At 42.5% G+C, this 24,291-nt stretch overlaps 1 protein-coding gene across 1 annotated transcript; it reads left to right on the top strand.

Annotated features, from left to right (window-relative positions):
- Nucleotides 1-45: 45 nt before the first annotated feature.
- On the top strand, nt 46-23,783 carry DNAJA1 (DnaJ heat shock protein family (Hsp40) member A1). Its single transcript, XM_088448379.1, has 9 exons — nt 46-188; nt 5,464-5,638; nt 6,229-6,409; nt 6,513-6,617; nt 19,639-19,866; nt 20,269-20,383; nt 20,482-20,597; nt 21,577-21,677; nt 22,851-23,783. Exons 2-9 carry the CDS (start codon nt 5,507-5,509, stop codon nt 23,076-23,078), a joined length of 1,206 nt encoding a protein of 401 aa, XP_088304505.1. The 5' UTR covers nt 46-188; nt 5,464-5,506; the 3' UTR covers nt 23,079-23,783.
- The last annotated feature ends 508 nt before the right edge of the window (nt 23,784-24,291 follow it).

The following is a 24,291-nucleotide window of genomic DNA, read 5'->3' as shown; positions in this document are numbered from 1 at the left end:
TCGTGCTCCCCAGCAAGAGCCGGTTCCGGAGAAGTGACATCACAGGTCTAAAAACCCCGCCCCTCACTTTACATAAGGTCCCGGATGCGGCTCTTACGTTCGATCTTTCCAGAAGCTGTTGTTGAGGGTGAGGCAGCAGCGGGCCAGCTATCGAGCGCCGGGTACATAGCATCTCATCGCAACGCGAGGTGAGTGCGGCCGCCATTAGTAGGTGACAGCAGTGCAGCTAATCTCTTTCTGTACATCGCCGTGTGTGTTATTCCGCCGTCTGCGCTGTGGGCCCGACGTTGTGTGCTGTATCCCCGGCACCCAGCGGCTACTCACCCGCCTTTGTGACCGTGTCTCCGGCCTCCCCAGTACCGGGCTCTGTTGCTGGGATGTATAATGTGGTGTAGGGAGTCTTTTCCCAATGCTCAGGCGTGACCCCCTTTCCCACCCCTCAAGCTCCCGAGACCCTTGTTCTAAGCCCCTCACACACCTCCCGGGCGTTCCTGCGTTAGGCTCTTGTCGCAGTGTTTCCATGGGGTGGTGGGCATAGAACACCAGAAGTACATCCCACCAGGGAGCCTACCACTTACTATCTGACATCACCCACCGCAGTCTCGGCCCCCTACGCCAGGAGGAGTGGGTATATGAGTGGCGGGGTGAGTATAATACGTATCTCCGCTGACACCAGTGTAGCCGGTTGTTGTTATGGGATAAGTCAGTGGTTCCCAAACCTTCTTTCAATCCCGGGCACCCAGAATATCCGTATATTTTTCATGGCATCTTTAGGTTCATTTATGTGGTGGTGGACAGGGTTGTGCTCTGTTTGTCCATGTATGTTATGATCGGCAAAACCAGTGCTGGTAACTACCAGTCACAATGACCATAAGTAATTTGATTTGGCCCTGGACCATCAACCTCTGGCACCCCTGCATGTGACCCAGCTTGGAAACAAAGGGGCCTATTTTTTGACATGTTTTATCATATGCAATGAGTGATATGATAAATGGTGCTCCAGCCAATCGGCTCCCAGCTGTAATTTTTCAAACACATGAGTTAGGAGCTGATTGACTGGAGCACCATTATCATAGGCAACAAGTTTTATCACTTGTTGCCTATGATAAAACTCATTGATAGGCCACCAAGTTCTTTAGTTCTAAGATGGCAGTGCCCCCTACATCCTCCCCTCTGCTATGAGTGACGTCTGAGCTCACTCATTGAAGGTACAAACTTAGCGATATTTTACATGATTTGCCTGAATCCGAAGCATCGTGACGACAAATCGTGTAAAATATGCCCAAATTGTGAGTGTCCACTCACGATCACTGTGCCAGACCCCGCAGGTCGTGCATCGCGTCTTCAGATATGCCGTGCTGTAGGGCAGATCTGACAATCTGTCAGGATGTACTGGAATAGTTAGGTGGTACGATAGATCATTTGTCACATTGGACAGTTTTTAACACCAAATTGTGCCCACGACTGCCAGGGAGCGTTCAAGGGGAAAACGGGCACAATGTCGGATCGTGAGTACATCGCCAAGTGTGTAGGCACCTTAAGGCAACAGTAGCTATCAGGATCTTTGTATATGGCACCGTAGAACACACTACACAGCTTACTGATGTACTAGTACATATCCCATCGCCTTCCAGAGATGGCCTAAACGTTTCTGGTACCTTAAAGGAAGTAAATGCAGAGTTGTCTTGAGCTGCCTCAGTTATGTTACTTAAATTGGTTGTGCCTCTTATTTCCACTTCAAACTAATGCTGTCCACTTATCTATGACCAAGCATTCACAAATGTAGACATACAGAAACTGTCTATAGCAGGCCCTGCTGACTGACAGGTGATTGTTAAGGGAACTTTTTGTCATGCATTTGAGGAGTTGGTAAAAGTTTAGACATAGGGGTACACTAACCCAATATGTGTGTGTGTGTATATATATATGTGTATATATTATCTAGCAATTCCAGTGAAACTGCACACATTACATCAATTGACATTGTGCGGGTGTCAGGCTATATATATATTTAGTGTTCCCGCAAGGCTGTTTTAGCGGGGTGGCCTCCCCCAGTTGGGGGTGCCCCGCTAAAACAGCCTCCCCATCTGGGAACTGCAGTGTCCCGCGGGTGGGAAAAATTGCAGTAAAGCGATTACTGCCGGTGAATGGATGCTGTGCGAATGCGCCTGGCATCTATTCAGAGACCTGACCGATTCGGGGCAACCCGGCATGTTCATAAGTGTTGGTCACGCCCCCCAAAGTGATGAAAAGGGGACGCGCCAGAGTACCCTTTCTCTAGGTCCGGAGAGATCGAGATCCTCCCCACTGTCTCTCAGCCTTCTTCTCTAGCACTTCTATGACAGCCTTCACTTTCCCAGCTGTATTGTGTATGGAGAATTGTGTTGCTAATTGTTAATTGTGCTCTGTTTATAAATTGGCTACTGTATTGTAATGTAATGTTCTGTGTACCCTTTCCTGTATATATGGTGCTGCGGACCACTTGTGGCACCCTATAAATAAAATGTAGTAATGTACTGAACTTTAGCTGATGATTCTTTAAAGATGATATAATGTTCTGGAGTGAAGCATTGGTGGATTGTCTGCATACAGTCAGTGTAAAGTCATGCATTAAATTAGTACATGTGAATCTAGAACCACAATTACATTTTTTCCTCTGTTGATGTGTTTTCATCTCCCAAACTCCTGACACTCCCATTGAAAGAATACTGGGATTCTGCAAAACTCCGTTTAATGGTGCATACACACGGTCAGATTTTTCTTCAGATCTGAACGATAACTATTTAAAAAATCGTTCATATCTGAAGGAAAATCTGACATGTCTGAACAAAGCGCGTCTTCGATTGGCGGGAAAACGCTATCTGACATCTGATGTGTTTGCAGTCAGATTTGGACGATTCCATTCATTTTAATGCAGTCAAAAATCGTTCATAGTTCAAATCGTTGGTCAAATCGTTCAACAAATCGTTGATCTGACAAATCTGACCGGGTGTATGCTCCATAAGGCATGCCATCCATTTAACGATGCGGGGGACGACGGCACGATTACGATACTGTCGTCTTCCACGGGGTGAACTGCATACACTGAACGTTCAGACGTTCGGTGTATGCAGATCAATCATCCCTGAACATGTGATTGATGTTAAAAAAAGACCAGCGGACGCACGCATCGCTGGCCGTTTTTAACCTTTTACTGCCCGATTTGCGGGTGATTACCGAGCGATAACGACTGTCGTTATCGCTCAATCGCTAGGTATAATCGCCTAGTGGATGGGCAGCATAAGAACGACTATACAATTAGACTAGCAGTTATTGACCTGATGAGTACCTTGAATGATACTTTTAGTGGAATAGAAATGGGCAATGTTTAACTATGTAATTCTTGCTGTGCCAATGCTGACTTGTCAAGCTCCAAGGTTTATATTTGCTTGTGGGAAATACAGGCATCTGTAACTGTTCACATAGGTTACGGACAGGTTTTTTTTATAACTACAGAAAAAAGGAATTTGCCCTCCAGCACACTGCAGCTAAATCAAAAATACTTGAATCCTACATAATGATATGAAATGTAAAAGAATTGAAATGACATAAATAATACACAAATGATTAGAGAAGTGAGAAAATATTCTATGTGAATTAAGTGGTGATGCCATGAGAGGTCCAGCCAGAACAACCCCGGGAGCCCCACTGCCAAACGCTTACCCCAAAATAATTATTGCTACATAATAGCAGCACCACATTTCGTGTGATGCCTTGGGGATGGTCCTTGGCTGGAATTTTTTGGGGTGCCTTGCTTCTCGGACGTGAACCCCTTAATGTTTGTCATATATTTGCAAATGTATGTAACCAATACCTCTGAATTTCTATTATTATGGAGGATTCAAGTATTCTTGATTTAGCTGCAGTGTGCTGGAGGGCAAATTCCTTTTTTCTGTAGTTCAGTGTAAACCCCGCCCTTTACAAGCACCTGTAGTATGTCATTAAGCTGATTGAGCAACTACCATATTTTTTGCTTGCAGTAAGGAGGCATGAAGGGAGTCAGCATTAGGAGGAGGTGCTGATCCTTATAGTGCGATGTGGAGGTCTTTTAGGGTACCTCCAAGGTAAGTTAGCTCTCAGCTCATACATGTACTGTTATCATGCAGTACACCAATTTGTAATTATATGACCCAGAGTGGGTGCTACTATTATGTAGCAATAATTATTTTGGGGTGAGCGTTTGGGAGTGGGGCCCCCGGGGTTGTTCTGGCTGGACCTTTCTCATGGGATCACCACTTAATTCACATAGAATATTTTTTCACTTATCTAATCATGTGTATATTTGTCATTTTAATTATTTTACATTTCATTAACACTTACTGATTTATCTTTGCACATCTATCCTTTACACTTCACTGTCACCTTTTTTTCCCCTTTTCATGTGATGTCCTGGGGATGGTCCTTGGCTGGAATTTTTTGGGGTGCCTTGCTTCTCGGACGTGAACTCCTTAATGTTAGGGACGCTCATATATTTGCAAATGTATGTAACCAGTACCTCTGAATTTCTATTATGTAGGATTCAAGTATTCTTGATTTAGCTGCAGTGTGCTGGAGGGCAAATTCCTTTTTTCTGTAGTTCAGTGTAAACCCCGCCCTTTACAAGCACCTGTAGTATGTCATTAAGCTGATTGAGCAACTACCATATTTTTTGCTTGCAAGTAAGGTTGAAAAAACAAGTCTATCAGGCTTCATTCATCCCTTCATAAACTAGAATTGTGCTGATTGAGGGGAAAGTAAAATGAAATCCTTTAACTGTACATAATTTAGTTTCAAAGGGGATGGCAAAGGGAAGCCTTGACCCCAAAAATGAATAATCAATTCCCAGACTCCATCAACCCTTAGATGTCCTTTACTAATAACTCTTTATACCATTGCTTTTAAGAAAAGCATCTAATCTGTGGAGGGTTTTATAGTGAATTTGCCATCATCGCCTCATGATATATTTCACAGCTTAACCATTCTTATGGGTGAATGTAATTGTTTTATTGCACCCTATCTCCTGTCTAAAGTGACGGGAGATCAGGGTGCGATATTCAATTGTTTTTCAGTCGCGGGCGAAAAGAATTGGATACCTCCCCTTAAAGAGCAGCACCTTAGCCTTGTGTTATATGCATGGCTTTATTTTATTCTCCTGTTGGCAAAGTGGGTGTCTGACAAGGCCTAATGCTAATTAGAAGTCATGTTATCTCTGATAGGGTCCTAGTCGGAATCGAACCTGTGAATCAGGAATGGTAACTTCTTAGCCACACTGTGCCTTTCACAATTTTGCTTTGTCCAGTGATCATCCTCTAGGGCTGTAGCTAGGGTAATAGCTCGATGTAAAGGATTCAATCATTTGGACAACATTGCTCCTAACTAATGAAAGCCATCAGGTTATTTATGCTCCATTGGTTTACAGTTCGATTCTTTCTTTTTGTTTTACAGTAAAATTTTGAAACCTCTGTCCCATCTGACTCCGTTTTGAAAAATGGTTGTAGAAACTGGATATTATGACACTTTGGGAGTAAAACCAAATGCCACCCAGGAAGAACTGAAAAAAGCCTACAGAAAGCTTGCTTTGAAGTACCACCCAGATAAGAATCCTAATGAAGGTGAAAAGGTATGTTAATTTGCTCCATGGTTTTTCTGCTGGATTGTATTTAACTTCTTATAGAACAAGATGGCATGTTTTTTTTTTTTTTGTTTGTTTGTTTTTTTTAAGTATAGTTAAATTGCCTACAGGACCACATCTGACTATCACCTAAACTGCCTTCATGTATTGCATTTGATGAAAAAAAAAGTATTACATTTTTTTTAAGTACCTAAATTAATATTTCCAACTAAACAGAACAAAGAGTAAACCAGTGCTCATGATTTCTAGAAACTAATAAGCAGATTAATGTGCCAGGCTTCGCTAAGCCCAATTTGTTAGTTAGTAGTAAACTGAGTTAATGTCTATATGTCAAATAAAAAAAATATATAATTGTTTTCTATTGTTTTTTTTTTTAGATTTCAAATGCTTTGTGTAGTCATCTGATAATTACTGTGAAATATGGTAACCTAGTTTAAAACTGCTCCTATAAGGCTAAACGGTGCAAGGTATGAAATCTGAAAGCTGATACTTGATAACATGTTTGGGTCAGTTTAAGTACTTTCTCCAAATTTGTAGATGTTTCTCTCCACAAATCTATGCTGTGTTCTTTGTTACAGTTCAAACAGATTTCCCAAGCCTATGAAGTACTGTCTGATGCCAAGAAGAGAGACTTGTATGACAAGGGTGGTGAGCAGGCCATAAAAGAGGGAGGCACGGGATGCAGCGGCTTTGGATCACCAATGGACATATTTGATATGTTCTTTGGTGGAGGAGGAAGGATGCAGAGGGAACGAAGAGGTAATGTGTGCCTCAACATGAATTACAATTCTCTTTAATTCATAAAACTAAACCTGTTGGCTAAATTGCTGTGCTAATTTTTTTTTTTTGCTATTGTTTGTAGGTAAAAATGTAGTCCATCAGCTGTCTGTATCACTGGAAGACCTTTATAATGGTGCAACAAGAAAATTGGCATTACAGAAGAATACGATCTGTGACAAATGTGAAGGTATGTAGTGATAAGAGGAGCCATACTATATACACTAGTAATGGACAGTGAATAGTTTCTAAATAGACTATGTAGAAAGTGCTTAAGGTAAAGCTGCAAGACTAACAGCCAGTAAGGTGTAAGCCTAGCTGCTTGGTGTTCCTTGTAGCAAAATGGTGAAATATTTTATTTGCATACGGATGTGCTTGTCATAAAGAAAACAAATAGTAATGGATTGTATGCTGCTAGAGAGTAGCACTGCAGTTATTGCTAAGCTAGGTTAGTAAAATCAGGAGTTCAATCATTGGCCCTCATTCAGGCCCGCTCGCAAGTGGGTCGATGATCTGCACTGCGCACGACTGAGGGAGCTCCGTCGTGCGCATGCGCGAGACGCGACGAGCGAAGGACTTTCCTTAGCTCGGAGTGTCTCATCAAAGGGGGCGTGCTGTCGATGTTGACTGACAGCACGCCCCCTTTGGTGGGCGTGCCTGCCAGACGGAGGCGTTCCCAAGGGAACGCCTACCGTCTGAAGCCGACCCCACTGCCATCACTAGTGATGTCAGTGGGAGTGATTTTGGCTCTGATAGAGCCAAAATCACTCCTGGCCTTGCGGTTGAAAAACTCAACCGCAGGCTTTTGCTCGCAGTTTCGATGGTCGCGATGGTCAAGACCATCGCGACCATCATCCTGCACGCTCGTATATGCTGTGGGTGGTGACCCACAGCTATACGAGCTTCCAGGAGGACGCTCCATATTAATGTAGGTGGGCCCTGATTCAGAGCGAGCGCTCTGGTCAGAGCGTCCGGCTCTGAATCAGGTCCATTGTCAATGAGCACAATTCACTCTGTATAGATATCAGCAGGGGGTTTGATTAGTCCCACTGTGACATGCTTCTGAGTACTGTCTGTGGGAGGGGGAGGACCTATGGACACTGGGGGGTTTAATTTCACAAGGAAAACTTTTTTGTGACTGGTGGGGGGGTTTCTATTGACATAAGGAGTTGGAAAAGGGTGTCCAGTTATAACAATTAGGTGATTGTGTATCCCCCACATAACAAAAACTAAAGCTGGCGAACACTAGGTCGACTTGACGGTCGACTGAACAGCAGATTCAAGTAAGTATACACACTTGCCGCTCAACATGTTGTCCTGGCGTCGTAGCTGGGCGGGCATTTGGATTTGCCTGCCCAGTTGTGACGTCATTTCCTACAGCCAGTGTACGGGTGGTCGTCAGATGCGCCAATATATCTGCCATGTGTCTGTGAACTGTCATTTAAGCTGGGCATACACGTCCAGATAAATTGCCTGTCAAACCGACAGACATTTTATCTGGCAGCATGTCAGCTGCAGATGTCCATGGCATACACTGAGATATCTGTATTAGCCCTGACATCTGAGCTCCGCCTCCGGGGGGGGAGACATTTCCCTGTTCCTTCCATGGGAAGGAACACAGGAAATGTCTGTCGGCCAAGGCTGGGCACAAACTGCCCGATGCAGCCAACAGTTTACCTCATAAATATCGCTGGACAATCCCGCATGCCCAACCGACCAATATTTAACCCTCGGTCGTCTGCACACATGCTACAATTATCGGGGCGATCCGCGGATATCTGACTTATTGCGCCGATAATTGTAGCGTGTATGGCCAGCTTTAGACATATCGGAGGTACACACCCGCCGACATGCTTGCGATATATTGCTGTTCAAATGCAAACTAAATGAAATGAGCAAATCCCAGTAGCAAAAATGAGGCCTGAGGAAAAAGTACTAAAGTAAAGAAGGGGCGGTTAATCATTATCCCATGGACAAGACAGTGGAATGGGCTTTAAAGAATCTGAGAGGCATCTATACCTATATACAAGCACAATATTAGTTGTACCTCTGTTGCAAGCAGCTGAAAAAGATGATCAGTCATTTAAAGAATAAGTGCAAATTTGTTGGCTTTGCCGTAGAAAGTGGTGTAGTTCGTGGCAGATGCTCCAGCTGAATAAAGTTAGTTGGCATAACTGGCTAAAGCAGCGCTTCCCAAACTCTGCCATTAGTCCATGTTTGAGCCCAGATGGCTAAATCAAATTGACTGAGGTGCTAATTAAGTCACCTGTGCTCAAGCATGGATATCCTTAAAACCTGCACTGTAATGGCGGAGTTTGGGAACCTTTGCGCTAAAAATTTACAAAGGAGAAACTTCAGTGACAAAGCTTAGTCCATTTAAAGGCAATAACTTTTTATGCCTTGACAATCCTTAAAGGAAACTCTCCATATTTGTCATAAAATAAGCCTTAAACCAGAGGTTCCCAAACTCAGTCCTCAAGGCACTTTAACAGTCGAAGTTTTAGGGATGTTCATGTTTGACCACCGGTGACTTAATTAGTACCTTAGTCAATTTGATTTAACCATGGATTTCTCTAAAACCTGAGCTGTTTGGGTGTCTTGAGAATTGCTTATGCCTTTAAAACGGTATTTTCGTCTTCAGTTTCCATAGGCTCCACAGGGGGTGTAGTTGGTGGATCAGGAATACGGGCACCACACAGTTAAATCTTTTTAGCTCCCAGGATGCACTGGTTCACTCTCCCTATACCCGCCCCCGAGTCAAAGGCACCTCCTTAGTTTCATTGGTGCCCGGCCGGAGTTGGGTCACCATTACACGGGGCTAAAGCTTTGTATTTGATTATTTCTTTAGTTTACTTTTTACTACTTTGAGCGTGCAGCAGCAGACTGTCCATAGGACGTCTGTGCTGCCGCACCCTCAGCCCTCCAGGCTGCGATGCCACTTAAGGCTGGGGATCTCGGCGGGCATCCCGGGATCCCTGCTAGCCAGCCCTGTGGAAGGTCCCAGACTGCAGCCGGATGTTAAGGGAACAGGTAAGGTGCACTTTGGCAGTCATACCTCGAGTCTCAAAGGACAGACCGGAGGTGCTGTGTGGAAGCCGGCTCCAGCCACCGCGATCCACTAGACCACCAGGGACAAATGGTACGGGAACCAGCGTCCCGGGGGTTAAACAATGAGCAAGGGGAGATAGCTTCCCATTAAACTTTAAAGCGGCTCCTCTCCTCAGCTCAGGTCTCGTTTCTCTGAGCTGTTCTTTTCTGAAGTCGCTCACTCTAAGGTCTCCAGCGGCCATTTTCTTTCAGTGGTACAGTCGCAGCTCTTTCAGGGTAACGCAAGGTCCAGTCCCCCTACATACCTCACTGGAGTTAGTGTATGTAGTGCTTTAGCCTACCAGACACTGAGTCTGTGTAGTTTACTGTAGTGCCAATTTACAGTTTTTATTTCTGCATTGTATGTGACTTAAGCTAGCGCTGTCGTGTTTTTTTTTTTTTTTTTTATTCTGCTGTCAGCATATATCTATACCTTTTCTCTGATTCTGCCCTAATACAGGAGTAGTTAGGGTGGTTCCTATACCTCACATTTATAGAAATATTTGTGAGGCTTGTCACATACGGTTGTGTGGTGCACTGTGCCATATTTAGGCTGTGAGCTCCTGCAGCTTACCGAAGCATCAGACAGGACCAGTGTATTGCCCTCCTACTATAGGATACCTACTGGTGGTTGCATTATACCCAGTGCCATATTGTGTGTTTATTACTTTACAGATATGCCTGACAAAGGTAACGAGCCCACTTCTGCACCCATTCTGCTATCTTGCAGATTATGTGCTGCAGGTTTAAGTGAGGAGGATATGGTTCGGGATGGATTGTGTGAGGTGTTATAATCCACCAGGCACCTCAAACTGGGGGTACACCGGTACAGGAGCCCCCTTGCGCTGCCTTTTCTCAGATTCTGGCCTCCATTGCGGGCCGCTTAGAGGTTCTGGCTGTATTTCCCCCTATGGGGTTACCACAGCAGACCGTTATTCCCTCACAAGGATTACCACAACATATTATGCAGACTCCTCCTGTGCCTCCTCCATGGGTAGACTTTTTTTTTTCTACATCAGTGCAGAGCCTGGCTGCTTCCTCTACTGCCCTTCAGACCATGTTGCAGGGTGAGATACCCCTAAAGCCAGTTAAAGTACTGTGTCATCACAGCCCACACAGCTCTGAGTCTGAGATGTCATCAGATGACGGAGAGGTTGTTGATGTCTCTAACCCCGACTCCCCTCTGCAGGAGGTGGAGACTCTGTCAAAAATTAATATTCCTGCATTGGTGCGAGCTTTCAGATCTGTCTTGGTAATAGAGGATAACGAGCCAGCCACTCAATCAAAGCAGCCTCTGTTTAACCACTTAATTGACGAATTTTCTCTTCAAAAACCGCTCCGAAATTGTTTTTTGTTTTTTTGTTTTTGTTTTTTTTTGATTGAATTAGGTCAGGAACAGCTTTTTAAAACTTACAACATTTAAAAAAAAAAAAAAAATTTAAGCGCTGTATACCATAAAAGTGGCAATTTTTATGCTCTATAGTACTGTTGGCCATCGATAGAAACATCGGTTAACATCGGTTGGGGGCTGCCATCTATATACGTGTGTGTGTGTATATATGTGTATACATACATACGTGTGTGTGTGTGTGTGTGTGTATAGATATATGTATATATGGCCAGGGCTCTGATTTATTCATGGGGGTGGGGTTATCAATGGGGAAGAGGCTGCTGATAGCGGGGGTGGAGTGAGGGAAGGACAGCGCTACCTTCCCTGCCCGGCGGCTGCTGCTAGCCGGAGTTGGAGGGAGAGAAGGACAGCGCTGTTAGTGCTGCCTTCTCTTCCCTGTCAGCAGCCGCTGCTGCTAGCCGGAGTAGGGAGAGAAGGACAGTGCTGCCGTCTCTGCCCTGTCAGCAGCCGCTAGGCTGCTGCTAACTGCCGGAGGAGGGAGAGAAGGACAGCGCTGTCTTCTCTAACCTGTCCTCTCGGCAGCCGCCGGGGGGGTGGTGGGTTCACCGGCGCTGGGCTGGCCGATCACTGCAGTGATCGGCCCACGGGGAGGGGCAAAGTGTGCAGAGGGACCAGGAGTTCCCTCTGTGATTGGCGGCTGCTAGAAAATGATTTTCCAGCAGCTGCCCATAGAGCTTTTCTGACTGGTCGTATCAGATACGACCATGTCAGGGAAAGCCCAGTCTGGTATAGTCGTATCTGATAAGACCATGCCAGGCAAGTGGTTAAAAGAATAACGGTGACTTCTGCAGAAGTTGCTCTGTCAGATCAGCTAGTTGAACACGACTGCCTGGCAATCGCCTGGTAAGGGGTATCAACCTCAAAGATGTTTGGCCTCATCTTATCCATTTTATGGGGCTCATTGTAAAAAATGGGAATCTCCCCCTGCGGAGGATTCTCATGTTACACGTTTAATTAAAATTGCTACTTTACCTATGCCTTCCATTTCTTCCTTAAAGGATACTACGGATAGGAAAGTGGAAACTTGCCTGAACTCCATATCTTTCAGGGGCTGTTGTCTGACCGTCCTTGGCTATTTCATGGGTAGCTATAGAGAGCTGGATCAATGCACTAGAGAACTCCTTTCCCTCAGAAGCTCCTGGGGGTCAGGTGTCATTGGTGGGTCACATTTGCAGCTGCATATATTGGAGAGGCTGCTCTGGATGCCAGTCTACTGACCTCCAGAGTTTTGGCCGCGGCCGTTTCTGCTCACCGTACTCTGGCTGCGCTCATGGAGGACAGATGCTGGTTCTAAGAAAGACCTGCAAGGCTTACCCTACAATGGGGAGATCTTGTTGGTCCCAGACCTTTGATACGTTGGCAGCATCGAAATCTGCGTTTCTGTCTTCAGCATCTGCTTCTTCAAAGCCTCAAACATCCTCCTTTAGGTCCTATCGTCTCCAAGGAAAGCCCAAAGGACAGTCCTTTTCCTAGACTGTCAGCTTCCAAGAAGGCCGCCAAACCTAAGAAGCAGGCCTGGAACACAAGACGCCATGTCCCTAAACCAGAGGCTAAACCCGCAGGATCCTAGAGTGGGAGACTGACTTCTTCAGTTCGCCCAGTGCTGGTGTCAAACCACCATGGATGCTTGGGTCAGGCCCTCCTGACACGAACAAGGCCTTACAGATCCAGATGCCATACAGTCCTTGCTGCAAGCAGGGGTATTGTGCCAGTCCTGCTATCTAAACGAGGGACTGGTTATTCTACTCTTTCTGGTTCAGAAGCCGAATGGATCTCATCGGCCTATCCTCAACCTCAAATCCCTGAACAAATTCCTCAGGGTGCCCAGGTTCAGGATGGAAACTCTACGCTCCATCATACCACCTGTGGATTTTATGGTATCTCTGGATATTCAGGATGCATACCTACATGTTCCTATAACGCCCCCTCTCACCAGCGTTATCTCAGGTTTGCTATACTACAGCAACACTACAAGTTTCGGGTTCTGCCCTTTGTCCTGTCCACGTTTCCACGGGTATTTACCAAAGTTATGGCTATCATGGTGACCCATCTGCGGAGTCAGGGTGTCCGGCTGCTGCCATACCTGGACGACCTCCTGCTGTTAGGGGGTTCTCCAGAGGTACTTCGGGGGCGGGGTATAGGGAGAGTGAACCAGTGCATCCTGTGAACTGAAAAGCTTTAACTGCTTGGTGCCCGGATTTCTGAACCACCACCTACACCCCCAAAGTCTCCCTGTGGACCCTATGGACTTCGAAGAAAGAGTTAACAAAGGTACGTTTTTTTTTACAATAACTCAAATTTTTCTAATTGAAAAGGCCATGATTTCAGAAAAATCTATTAATTGCTATATCCGTAAACGCACACAATGTTTTAACTCCAGCAATCCAGGAAGCAACATATCTATCAAACAGTGGTACCAGGATCCCACAATAGGGGGGGAGAGGCTGTTGAATTTTTTTCTGAAATATTATGAAAACAGTGGATCATTGAGGAAAGGCAGACTAGTTTGCAGTTACAAAAAGTGGTGAGTCAGTAGGTACTGTTTCAGGTTCTGATATTTGAACAAGGATTTTTATTTTTTTTCTATATAATTAGTCGCAAAATCAGTAGAGATGAGCGGTTCGGAGCGGCTTTCAGATATATCGGTTATCTGCTGTGCTGCACAGATCGGATGTGTCTGTTAAAGATGTCGCTCACAGACTCATCCGCTGTACACACCTGGCGATACACTATGGATATATTGCCCTTTCAGTGGAACGGCTGATATATCTATCAGTGTGTAACCAGCTTTTAGAGATCTGAATCTGGTGCAGATTATATCAGAAAACAAGTTCTGTTAAAGGGAACAGACACTGAATCTGTGTAACAAGCTTTACCTGGCAGTAGTAGCTGTTTTGCAGAGTTAGAATTTCAGACTCTTAGGTCACCCTCTAGCATTAATTCTTTAACCACTTAACTGACGTGGTCAGTTTTGATGCAAACGCAGCCAGGTGTACTTCAAATGACAAGCTGCGACTGCACCATCCGGCTGTTTTTTTGAAGAGCAAATGTGTTCTACACATGTGCAGAACGGATTTCTTCTGACTACCCGGACTTTTCTGCGGACCATGGAATTTCTGACCGGTTTTGCTGGAAAAATCGCCAGTTAAGTGGTTAATTAAGATTACGAGGAGGAAGTAACCCATAATCATTAAACATCTTGGTTCACTTTTCTTACACAAATAGCAGTGGATATTTTGAGTTTTATAGTAATCCTATATCTAATATCACTGGGAATAGTACTAAATGCACAGATTCAGAATCTACACTGAGCAGTCTGTTTTTTTCAATGGGTAATCTCAGGCAGTCCTCGACCTGCTCAAGACAGATCTAGGTGGGAGTCTTCTCCAGTGGACCGTACTGATAGAAACAATTTTAATGTCAGTTTTCACTGCTGCTGGTGCATCTTAGATCTATTTTTGCATCAGTCTGTGTAAATAAGCGCACACAGAAACCTAGATCCGAATTTCTCACTTGTTGGCTGTTTGGGATTCCTCCACAAATTTTCGGTGAAGCAGCCATAGGCTTGGCATTAGTGTCTGAATCAAAGAAGACCTTAAAGTCGCTTCGATTTGGGGGGAGGTCCTTTTCAGACCCGAACTCGAGAAAATGGCTTCGGCTGTAGTGACAAAAACTTATTTTCTTACGCCATTGTTGGCCCCAAAGGTTTGCAATCCATCTTTTGTTCCTTTTGCTCCCCAGGGTAGATCTAGGAACCAGCACTTTGCTAAAAACCAATTCACTGCACCTTGCAGTAATAAACCCAAAGGTAAAATTTGGGTACCCCAACATCCTACGCCTGCAGAAAAGCACTCGGCATGACTGCAAATTTCTATCACTAAAGACTGATTTCCTTTTAGCAATATCTTCAGCTAGGAGGATTTCAGAGCTAGGTCTACGATCTTGCTGCTTTCCATGAAGATCAGGCTGTACTGCAAAAACTACTCTCATTCCAACCTAAGGTCCTTTCTCGCTTTCACAGGAAATAGTAATTCCTTTACCACAGGAAATTCAGTCAAACACAGATGCACTACTTCACAACTTGGATGTTGTGGGAGCTTTACAAATTTATATTCAGGGGACAAAGAACAATGTCACTGACAATTTTGTTCTATTCGACTTCCAAAAGAGAGGCTGGCTGGCCTATAAGCGAACAATTGCCTGATGGGTTACAGCTGTAATCAGTCAAGCCTGTACCTGACAGAGCCTATTCTATTAGGTCTGTTGGGGCTCAGGGCTTCCGCTGAACAACTTTGAAGGGCAGCTACCTGGTCTTCAGTACATAGCTTCATTTAATTCTTAAATAATTTGAGACTATTGCATCCTAGGATGTTTGCATTAGGTGTAGGGTGCTTTTGTGTAGCTTACAAGCGTTCCCTCCCGTGAGGAAAGCTTTGAGATGTCCCCAGAGTATGCTGGTGTCCCCCATGGAATGAAAAGGGAAACAGGATTTTTGGAGCTTTTAAAAGTATTTTACTTTCATTGGGGAAACCCTCTGCCTTTGTGTTGGGAACAAGTAATCCAAACAACCGTTTTTGTATTGGTGCCCCGCTGGCATGATGTTGGTTCTATTTCCTCTCCTTTGCCTCTATCCTTGACTTTGTAAGCTAAGGACAGGTGCTGTTGGCCAGTGTTCTAAAAGGGAAGGAGCCTGCGCTGCATTTTTTGTTTTTTGAAAAGTGCCCAAGGCTCCTCAAACCACCTCATATACCCCAGAGTACTCCAGTGTCCTCCATGGAAAAGAAAAGCTTAAAAAAAATCCTGTTTTTCTCAAATTTCTTAGACACTTTTGCTGTGAAAAAAGTTCTGATACACTTAGGGCTCCCTGGATTGGGAACCACTGCCATAGGCTGTTATCCTGGTCACTTGCTATGGTGAACACTGGTTTGTAAATAATCCCTCCCACAACAAACAAATTGCTATGAAAATATTAGTTGACACGCATGAGGTGACTTTTGAGCCATTCAACACACTTTTTTTTTTTTTTTTTTTTGTTAAATTTTTACCTCACCAGCTCAGATTTTGTTACACACATACAAAAAAATATATATATTTTAGTATATGTTCACAAATCTGTTAAAAAACACAACCAGCATATTTTCAAATTGCCATACCAGCTCTCCTAATTAAGCTAGGCTTTGTGAGGAAATACTTTTTCCAAATTCAAACTGCGCTTTTTGATCCTGCTGATCTCAAAGTTCAAATAATTTCTGGAACTAGTCTATACTAATGTTACATGGTTTTAAAAATTTTTAAAGATAATGGGTTCATAATTAAAAATAATTTTAAACAGGAGTAGGCACTATGTTTGAAAAAAATCAGGGCCTACTTTTAAGTCCAATTATATGATGGAACAACTAAAATTAGCACAACACTCGAATTTACTTTTAATTCAAATATTAAGTACTTTTTGTCAATATCTACATGTGAGAATATATAATATAGATATTATATATTCACATGTAGAGATTGTCAAATAGTAATTGTCTTATATATTCTCACATGTAGATATTGACTAAAAGTTATTAAGAGAATTTACAAAAATTCAAATATTGTAGGCCTAATAATTTCCTATATGACTAAACTAAAAACAATGAATAATACTTGCAAGAAAATAATGATCTTCAATAATGTCAATTCATTGTTTATGAATCATGCTCACGAATCCTTGTTCTCATGAATCAATGGTCTGGAATCATGCTCAGTATTGCAGGACAGTTTGTAGCATGTCTGTGCAAGAAAAACTTCACAATCTTGTGTTGTCACAAGCTAGACTTCGATGTTGAGGCAGTGTCATTTTTCAGCCACAGCGCATGGCTAATGCACCTGTGATGGAGTTGGCGGTTCAGTCAAGAGACTGGCAGCTACAGCCAGCCTACAACGTCCATATGAGACTCAAATCCTCACATCATTCTAACTTTATGAATGAGCAGTAGAAAATATATTTTGAATTAATTTGACGTTCACAACGCAAGAAGACTATAGAGTCAAACATTTAAACTAGTTGCCACAAACAAATGGCTATCCGTTGTGTATAGCAAAAAGAAAGGGGGAGGAGCAGGGGCACACTATAAGCACTAAGAATACGAATGATCAAAATATCTATAATACTGTAATAATTAACATGGTTTTAAATGTAAGGTTTCTTAGTACATGTTTGGCCAAAGATGTTTGCCCACCTGCCACGTTACGGCGAACCTTTATATAGGTTGGTCTCTTAACATCTCTAATACTGACACACTAATTTATCTAGGACTTGCCTATCATAGGGCCCATTAGATGTGTGTACTGCAATGCAAGGACCCATACCAATTAAAATCACCTGGGGCAGGTAGGAAGAGTGCTAGCCCAAAGAAGGGGTCTCACCTTCAGAATGTACCTTAAATACACACACACGAAAAGGGAGGGGCTGGGTTGCACATCCTAATATTAAACATAATGGGTGCTACCATGCTGAGACCTGTAGTTCTACATCAAAAAAGAAAGGGGGAGGAGCAGGTGCACACTATAAGCACTAGTGTTAGAGATGGTAGGGACTCGCCTATATGAGGTTTGCTGTGACGTGGCAGGTGGGCAAACATCTTTGGCCAAATATTTACTAAGAAACCTTACATTTAAAACCATGTTAATTATTAGTCTATTATAGATATTTTGATCATTAGTATTCTTGGTACTTATAGTGTGCCCCTGCTCCTCCCCCTTTCTTTTTTGCTGTAGAACTACAGGTCTCAGAATGGTAGCACCTATTATAATGTTTAATATTAGGATGTGCAGCCCAGCCCCTCCCTTATCCGTTGTGTATAACAAGAAATGGTGGCTTGCTTATGTGATGGTCAAGAATGAAGATGAAGACTAATTAAGTGACCTTCCTTCATCCAGCTGGACCTTCACCATCATTCTTCTATCCAAGGAAGCCTGATGTACTATGGATACCTCTAATAGATGTCTTATGCAAAGTTGACCCTTTAGCTCCAACTGGAAGAATTTGTCATGTCTCCTGATGACACTTTAAACACCACTGAGGCTTTGTCAAACTATCTTCAGCTAACATTGTTGACTGACTAATACAATGTCAAGTATTTCTATTCAACTTGTTTTATATAATTAAACCAATGAAGCTATCAAATCTATTGCCTATTACTACTTGTAATACACCTGGCTTTTTTGACTAAACTACCTTGCTTTAAATAATTTTTAACTATGAACTAATTATCCTCCCACTTTTAAATTTTGACAAACGTTTAACATTTGTATAGACTAATTCCAGAATTTTTTTCAACTTTTTTGTTAATGCACTTCTTGAGTTAATCATGATCAAAAATTTCAGTTTGAATTTGGAAAAAGTTTTTCCTTATAAAGCCTATTGTGTTGTAATCATAGGAAAGGGCATAAAAACACAGTAAAATGACACCACTCCCACCTCTTAGGAGAGCTGCTATGAAGGTTTGAAAATATGCAGGTTGTGTGGTTTTGACAGATTCTTGAAAACTTTACTTAGCCATATTTTGCATTCTGCATGATATTTCATATTTTGTATTTTTCTTAGACTACATAGATGTTCCCCATGTATCAAATTTTATCACAATCAGAGCTGCTGATGTAAAATCAGTGCTGATTTGAGATTGAATGACCTTTTTGTAACTGAATTAAATGAGGTTCTGACTTTTATTTGCTAAGATCATGTTTGTGAAATCGTGTCACAGCACAATCTTGTTCCTAATTAAACCCTTCTTATGGTCATATTTGTGGAGTGTTTTCAGTGGTAATCGCAAATATTAAGCATCCTGGGGATGTGTTTAGTGAGGATTGCAGCAGACATCCAGCCTGCTGCCGTCCTCCAATTTCAACTGCAAAAGCAGCCCCCTTAAAATTTAGAATTTACAAAGATCCTGAATGCCAAGCATTCCAGAGTTTGGCGCCAGTCATAAATTTTGTCTTTAGATTGAGGTTGCCATTGTAGCCTATGGGCTACATTCACCACAAATTACCAGACAAGGAAACTGAAGGCAAATGGCCTCCAGCACATGCATAGTCTGACATGCAGTATCAAATTTGCCCCCTTACCTGAACCAGCAAGTAGAGACCATGTACACACAGTACAAATAATGGAGCCAGGTACCAAACAAACTCTTCTTGGCTTTGATGCACACAACTGCTGTTAATAGCCACAGTCGGGAGATTGGGTACAGTGCTGTTTGAAAACCTCCATATTTGAAGTGAGTCACCTGTGCTGAAGCATTGATATCCTTAAAATGTGGACTGTAATGGTGGAGTTTGGAGACCTGTCTTACACTAAGGCAGAAATGTTGTTGTTCTACCTTTTTGAATCCCATTGTAACTGCTAAACTTACACCACATTTTGAACACAATGAAACTCTGTATCTGGTGTGCAATGACTCAAGCAGATCATGAAAGACAACCCAAAAATAATGAACTCTGGGAGGGAAGGCAAAAAATAGTTTTGGGTGCCGCGACAATTAAATGGCCGCCCAATGTAGTAACTCAAATATTTTGGGCGCCCATTCATTATTGTGCTGGCATTTCCCAATTAGACAGGGTTTAGCCACTTACAGCATCTACTGAAGGTCTCACCAGATGCAAAATGTACAGGGTCACATAAGTGTAGTATTAATGTTGTGTAGCTGAATTTCTTTATTGTGTTTTTCTTTTTAAGGCCGTGGTGGAAGAAAAGGAGCTGTGGAATGCTGCCCAAACTGCAGAGGTTCTGGTATGCAGATTAGAATTCATCAAATTGGACCAGGGATGGTACAGCAGATTCAGTCTGTATGCCCAGAGTGCCAAGGACAGGGGGAGAGAATTAGTTCAAAGGACCGGTGTAAGAGTTGCAATGGCCGAAAGATTGTCAGAGAGAAGAAGATTCTTGAAGTTCATATTGACAAAGGTTTGTTAAGTTAAGATTAAAGTAAAATGTAAAACCTCTCCAGAATCCTGAAAGCAAATGTTGGATCTTTGTTTTATAGGCCTTTAATAATTCTCATTTGGAGCAGATCTATTTTGTTATGCTGTTATGCAGAGGTTTTTGTCATAAAGGATTCTACAGGGATATGACTAGGTGGCACCTGAGGAAACCAATGACAACTCAAGATTTTAATATATTGATTGTTTATTCTTACCTAATATCCTATCTCCCATGTCTGAATTCAGTTCATATGTCTATTCCTAAATTAGTGGGGATTTTCTTTTTTTCTATAAGGTGTAATTCTGTAAATTTCCCATAGAGTGCTGCTGGTCTTTAATTTCTCCCTTAAATTGCAATGAATAATAAAAAAGCATATTACAACAGGAATGAAGGATGGTCAGAAAATCACATTCACTGGCGAAGGAGACCAGGAACCAGGACTTGAGCCAGGGGACATTATCATTGTATTGGACCAGAAGGACCATGCTGTATTTACAAGGTATAGCGCAAGCTTAATTGGGTGACTGCCATTGCATTTTTTAGGAATATTTTAAGAAGCAAAGCACTTATATATATAATTTTTTTACTGTATTGCAGGAGAGGGGAAGACCTTCTGATACATATGGAAATAGAGCTTGTGGAGGCTTTGTGCGGGTTTCAGAAACCCATAGTGACATTGGACTCCAGGACAATAATTATTACATCTCACCCTGGTTAGTGGATTATGAATCTAATTCTAGTTTATGCTAACTGGGAGACCTTTTTAAACTGGTGTGCGGGCAATTTTTTTTTTTATTTTTTTTTTAGAACATCTTTTTATTAAAGCATGTCATCCGTAAATAAACACATGTACTACATTGTAAGGTGATGCACTACAATAAACGTGATTGGAGAGTACAAGCATTGCAAAGTAAAAATGCAAGGTGGAGAATCTTATTAAGCTAAAAGCATAGCCATTGTTCTTGATAATAGTGAGAGGTTTGAAACATTCAAAACTTCCATGAGGCTGAGGAAAAAGGATAAGGGAAATTGATTGGCACTGAAGGATGACTATGGGGGGTCTCCCACACATACCAGTTAGTGGTTGCCAGATGTGGTGTTTACGTGGCCCATAATGGATAGCAATGACTTTCTAAATGTTTCTAACACTTTAGGTGTGACCTTCCTTCTGAAGAGAAACCACCAAGCAATCCATGCAGAAAGTGTTAATGTTTTTCTCTAAACAAAGCTATTGGGGGTGTAGTGATACAGTTTGTAACACATAACCCAGATTCAGACCCTGTTTTACTAAGGGTTACACAAAGCAAAACCTTTTGGTTAGAATAGGATTAAGCACATTTATTTTCTTGTATAAACTCTTAAAGGTGCAGAAAGGGAAGAAAGTACTTTACTACATTCCTGGGCAGTTTGGAGGGGCCCAATCGGTGCCCAGGTTGGTGATCACTCCCACTACTGCTGGACACACCTTTAGAACAGTGCGGTTGCAGTGCCACATCCTATGGAACTAGTGGTGGTGGGCAGAGAAAAGTGTGTTTTTGGAGGTGGCGTGACTCAGATTTGGCCACACCCCCAGTACCTGGGCTCATCAGCGGTCGACTGCTCTGTTCCTGCATAGCTAGCTATGCACAGTGTATCAGAAATTCTTTGTAATATTTTCAGGTTTATGCTTAATAATGTGTTTTTAACTTGCAGGTCAGATTGTTAAACACGGAGATATTAAATGTGTTTTGAATGAGGGCATGCCAATCTATCGCAGGCCATATGAAAAAGGACGCCTTATTGTTGACTTCCAAGTAAGTACAAAGTCCTTACTTAACAAGCTCATTGCTGTTATCCAATCGATAAGTGAGTACAATTTTTAATACTAAAAAAGTCCTCACTTGTAATGGCATAATTTAGTATCCAGATCTGTAACTAGTGAGTGGAATTGAAGGGGCTTGTATTTATCGAATAGTGAACTGTGAAATAGGTATTTAAAGGGGCGATTGTTAACTTGACGGCCTACTTTTTATAGTGCCTGACTGAGTCGGACACACTCCCTTGGTAAATTAAAGGCTTCTTGGGAGGAAGATTTAAGGCCCATACATCTAGACTGTGTCTGGGCAATTCCCCCATTCTGCAGTGGTTGGGAAGATCATTGTCCAACATAGACAATCTCTATTCCCTGACACCATTTCCAGGAGAGACCTCCTGGGCTCCTCCCACCGGGAGTTGTTTGGAGCAACGCTTTCCACTCCCCAGTACCACACAGGAGCAGTAAACTTGAGGTTTCTCTCCAGCAGAAACAGACTAGCCTGTTGAGATTCAGGGTATGTCTTATTTGGTGCAGGTCTCCTCCGCTCTATAAAATATATTTTTTTTATTTTCTCTAAATCCTGGACCCAGAAACAGCAGATTCCAACAGTCCTTTAGTCCAGGGACGCTTCTTCTTTGGACCTCTTTCATGGTGTAGATAAGTGTCCATTTGAGTCTGATACAAACCTGCCTCGTTTGAGGACGATACTGATAATTTTCAGGGAATGGGAAGAGTAGAACATACTGGTACTGCATGTTCAAGACGGCAAGTAGTCAAAGGTCTCAGACACAGCTCTGTTTATTAAAAAAATAAACTAATTTCAGGTCTCTTGCTGGTTGCAGTCACCTGCTCCCATGTTCAGACAGGCAAGATGGAAATCTTCTAATGTAGATAATATCCCTATAGCTTCGTTATCCAATACTACCACAATTCCTAGTCCTAATGCTGCTATCCTTGGGTAGCACTGAAAGAAATACTGAGGTCGCTCAAGTCTATATTTATGGTGGCATGTGCTTCACTCAAACCTATTTTTTCATCAGGCTAGGTTAATAAAGCAAGAGAGGGTGGGCAGACCACCTGGAGGAAGCCAGGTTGGGTCTGTTTTTTTTTTTCCCCAAGTCTGTTCAGATGTATAGTGTTTTATGTGTGTTTTTTTTTTTTTTTCTTGCAGGTTAACTTTCCTTCTAGTGGCTTCATTTCACCAGATAAACTTCCTTTGTTAGAAAAGCTCCTACCATCAAGAAAAGTCATTGAAGAGTCTGAAGATATTGAGCAAGTTGAGCTTATGGACTTTGATCCATCACAGCAGAGGCGATCACATTACAATGGTGAAGCATACCATGATGATGATGATGACCATGCCCACCCAAGAGGTGGCGTTCAGTGCCAGACCTCTTAGGCCAGTCCAGTGAAGGTTTACTTTTTGTTATTGCACCAACAACTTGATGCTGGAAGAAGGAGATGACAATGCAGTGCATTTTGGGGGGGCTTGAGAGCCACTCTGCACGCATTCAATTCTGTCCTGAAGATGTGAAAATACAGAGCAATGTATATTAGGCTTCTACAGTACTGAAATTCAATGAACCTATGTTTGTTTTGTAAAGGCTAACACAGACTCTTAACCCAGTGCACCTACCATCTACCTGTTTTAATATCCCTCCTCTCACTTAATATATTTATCAATGGAAACTATTGAAAAATGTATGTAACTGTTCTTGTTAAGCTTTGGTCCTAGAATCCCAGCTTATTCACACAATTCATTTGTGTATAAATGTGAGTCAACAGCATGCTAATTTCTTATACACATGCTTCTGTATAGACTTGAAATGCCCGCAGAGGTGTGGTTGTTTGGTCATTAAAATTTGTCACTCTATTTATAGACCTGGTTCCAGTAGATAAATTATTGATTTGTGTTTGTGCATTCAACTCTTTTACATGGCCTTAATTTACCTGTTGTAGTTCTCTGAATAACTGAATATATCATGCTACATTTCCTTGGTTTCTGTCCACTAACATTTTGCAGTTAGTGCAGTTGAAGACTATGTACATGCTTCATGTATGTTAACATGTCGCACTGTATTAATAAAATTCTAAATGTTAAATAGTTTTGAATCCCTAAATGTAATTATTGAGTAAACTTCAACACACTTGCATCTTAAATTTATAATGGCACTCAAGTATGTTGATAGGAATCAAAAAATATAGGTTCATATACATCCTATTAAATAGTTTAAATGTTCACATTTAGGCTTCACATGGAACATTGTATTGTCTAGCTGTAGTTATGGGAGAAATCTGCACTCACCAACATCTTTGGTTTTATTTTTGTTGGTCACACCATCCATCCAGTTACATGTCACTGCTAATATAACCTGCCAAACTTCTGCTAACATTGGGGCAGAGTTGTATGCTATGCATATTTCTTATTCAGGGTCCATAGGGCTCCACAGCGAGACATTGGGGTGTAGGTGGGACCTGGAGTACCGGAGACCAACAGCAAAGCTTTTCAATTCCATGATGCTCCATTCCTTCCCCCTATAACCCGTCCACAGCCTGAGGGCACTTTAGTTTCGTTGGTGTCTGGCAGGAGCTGCACCACCATTATAACGGTG

Source organism: Taudactylus pleione, unplaced genomic scaffold (genome assembly GCF_031769625.1).
Source record: "Taudactylus pleione unplaced genomic scaffold, aTauple2 ptg000454l, whole genome shotgun sequence".
NCBI lineage: Eukaryota > Metazoa > Chordata > Amphibia > Anura > Myobatrachidae > Taudactylus > Taudactylus pleione.
This window is presented reverse-complemented; position numbering and strand designations above follow the sequence as displayed.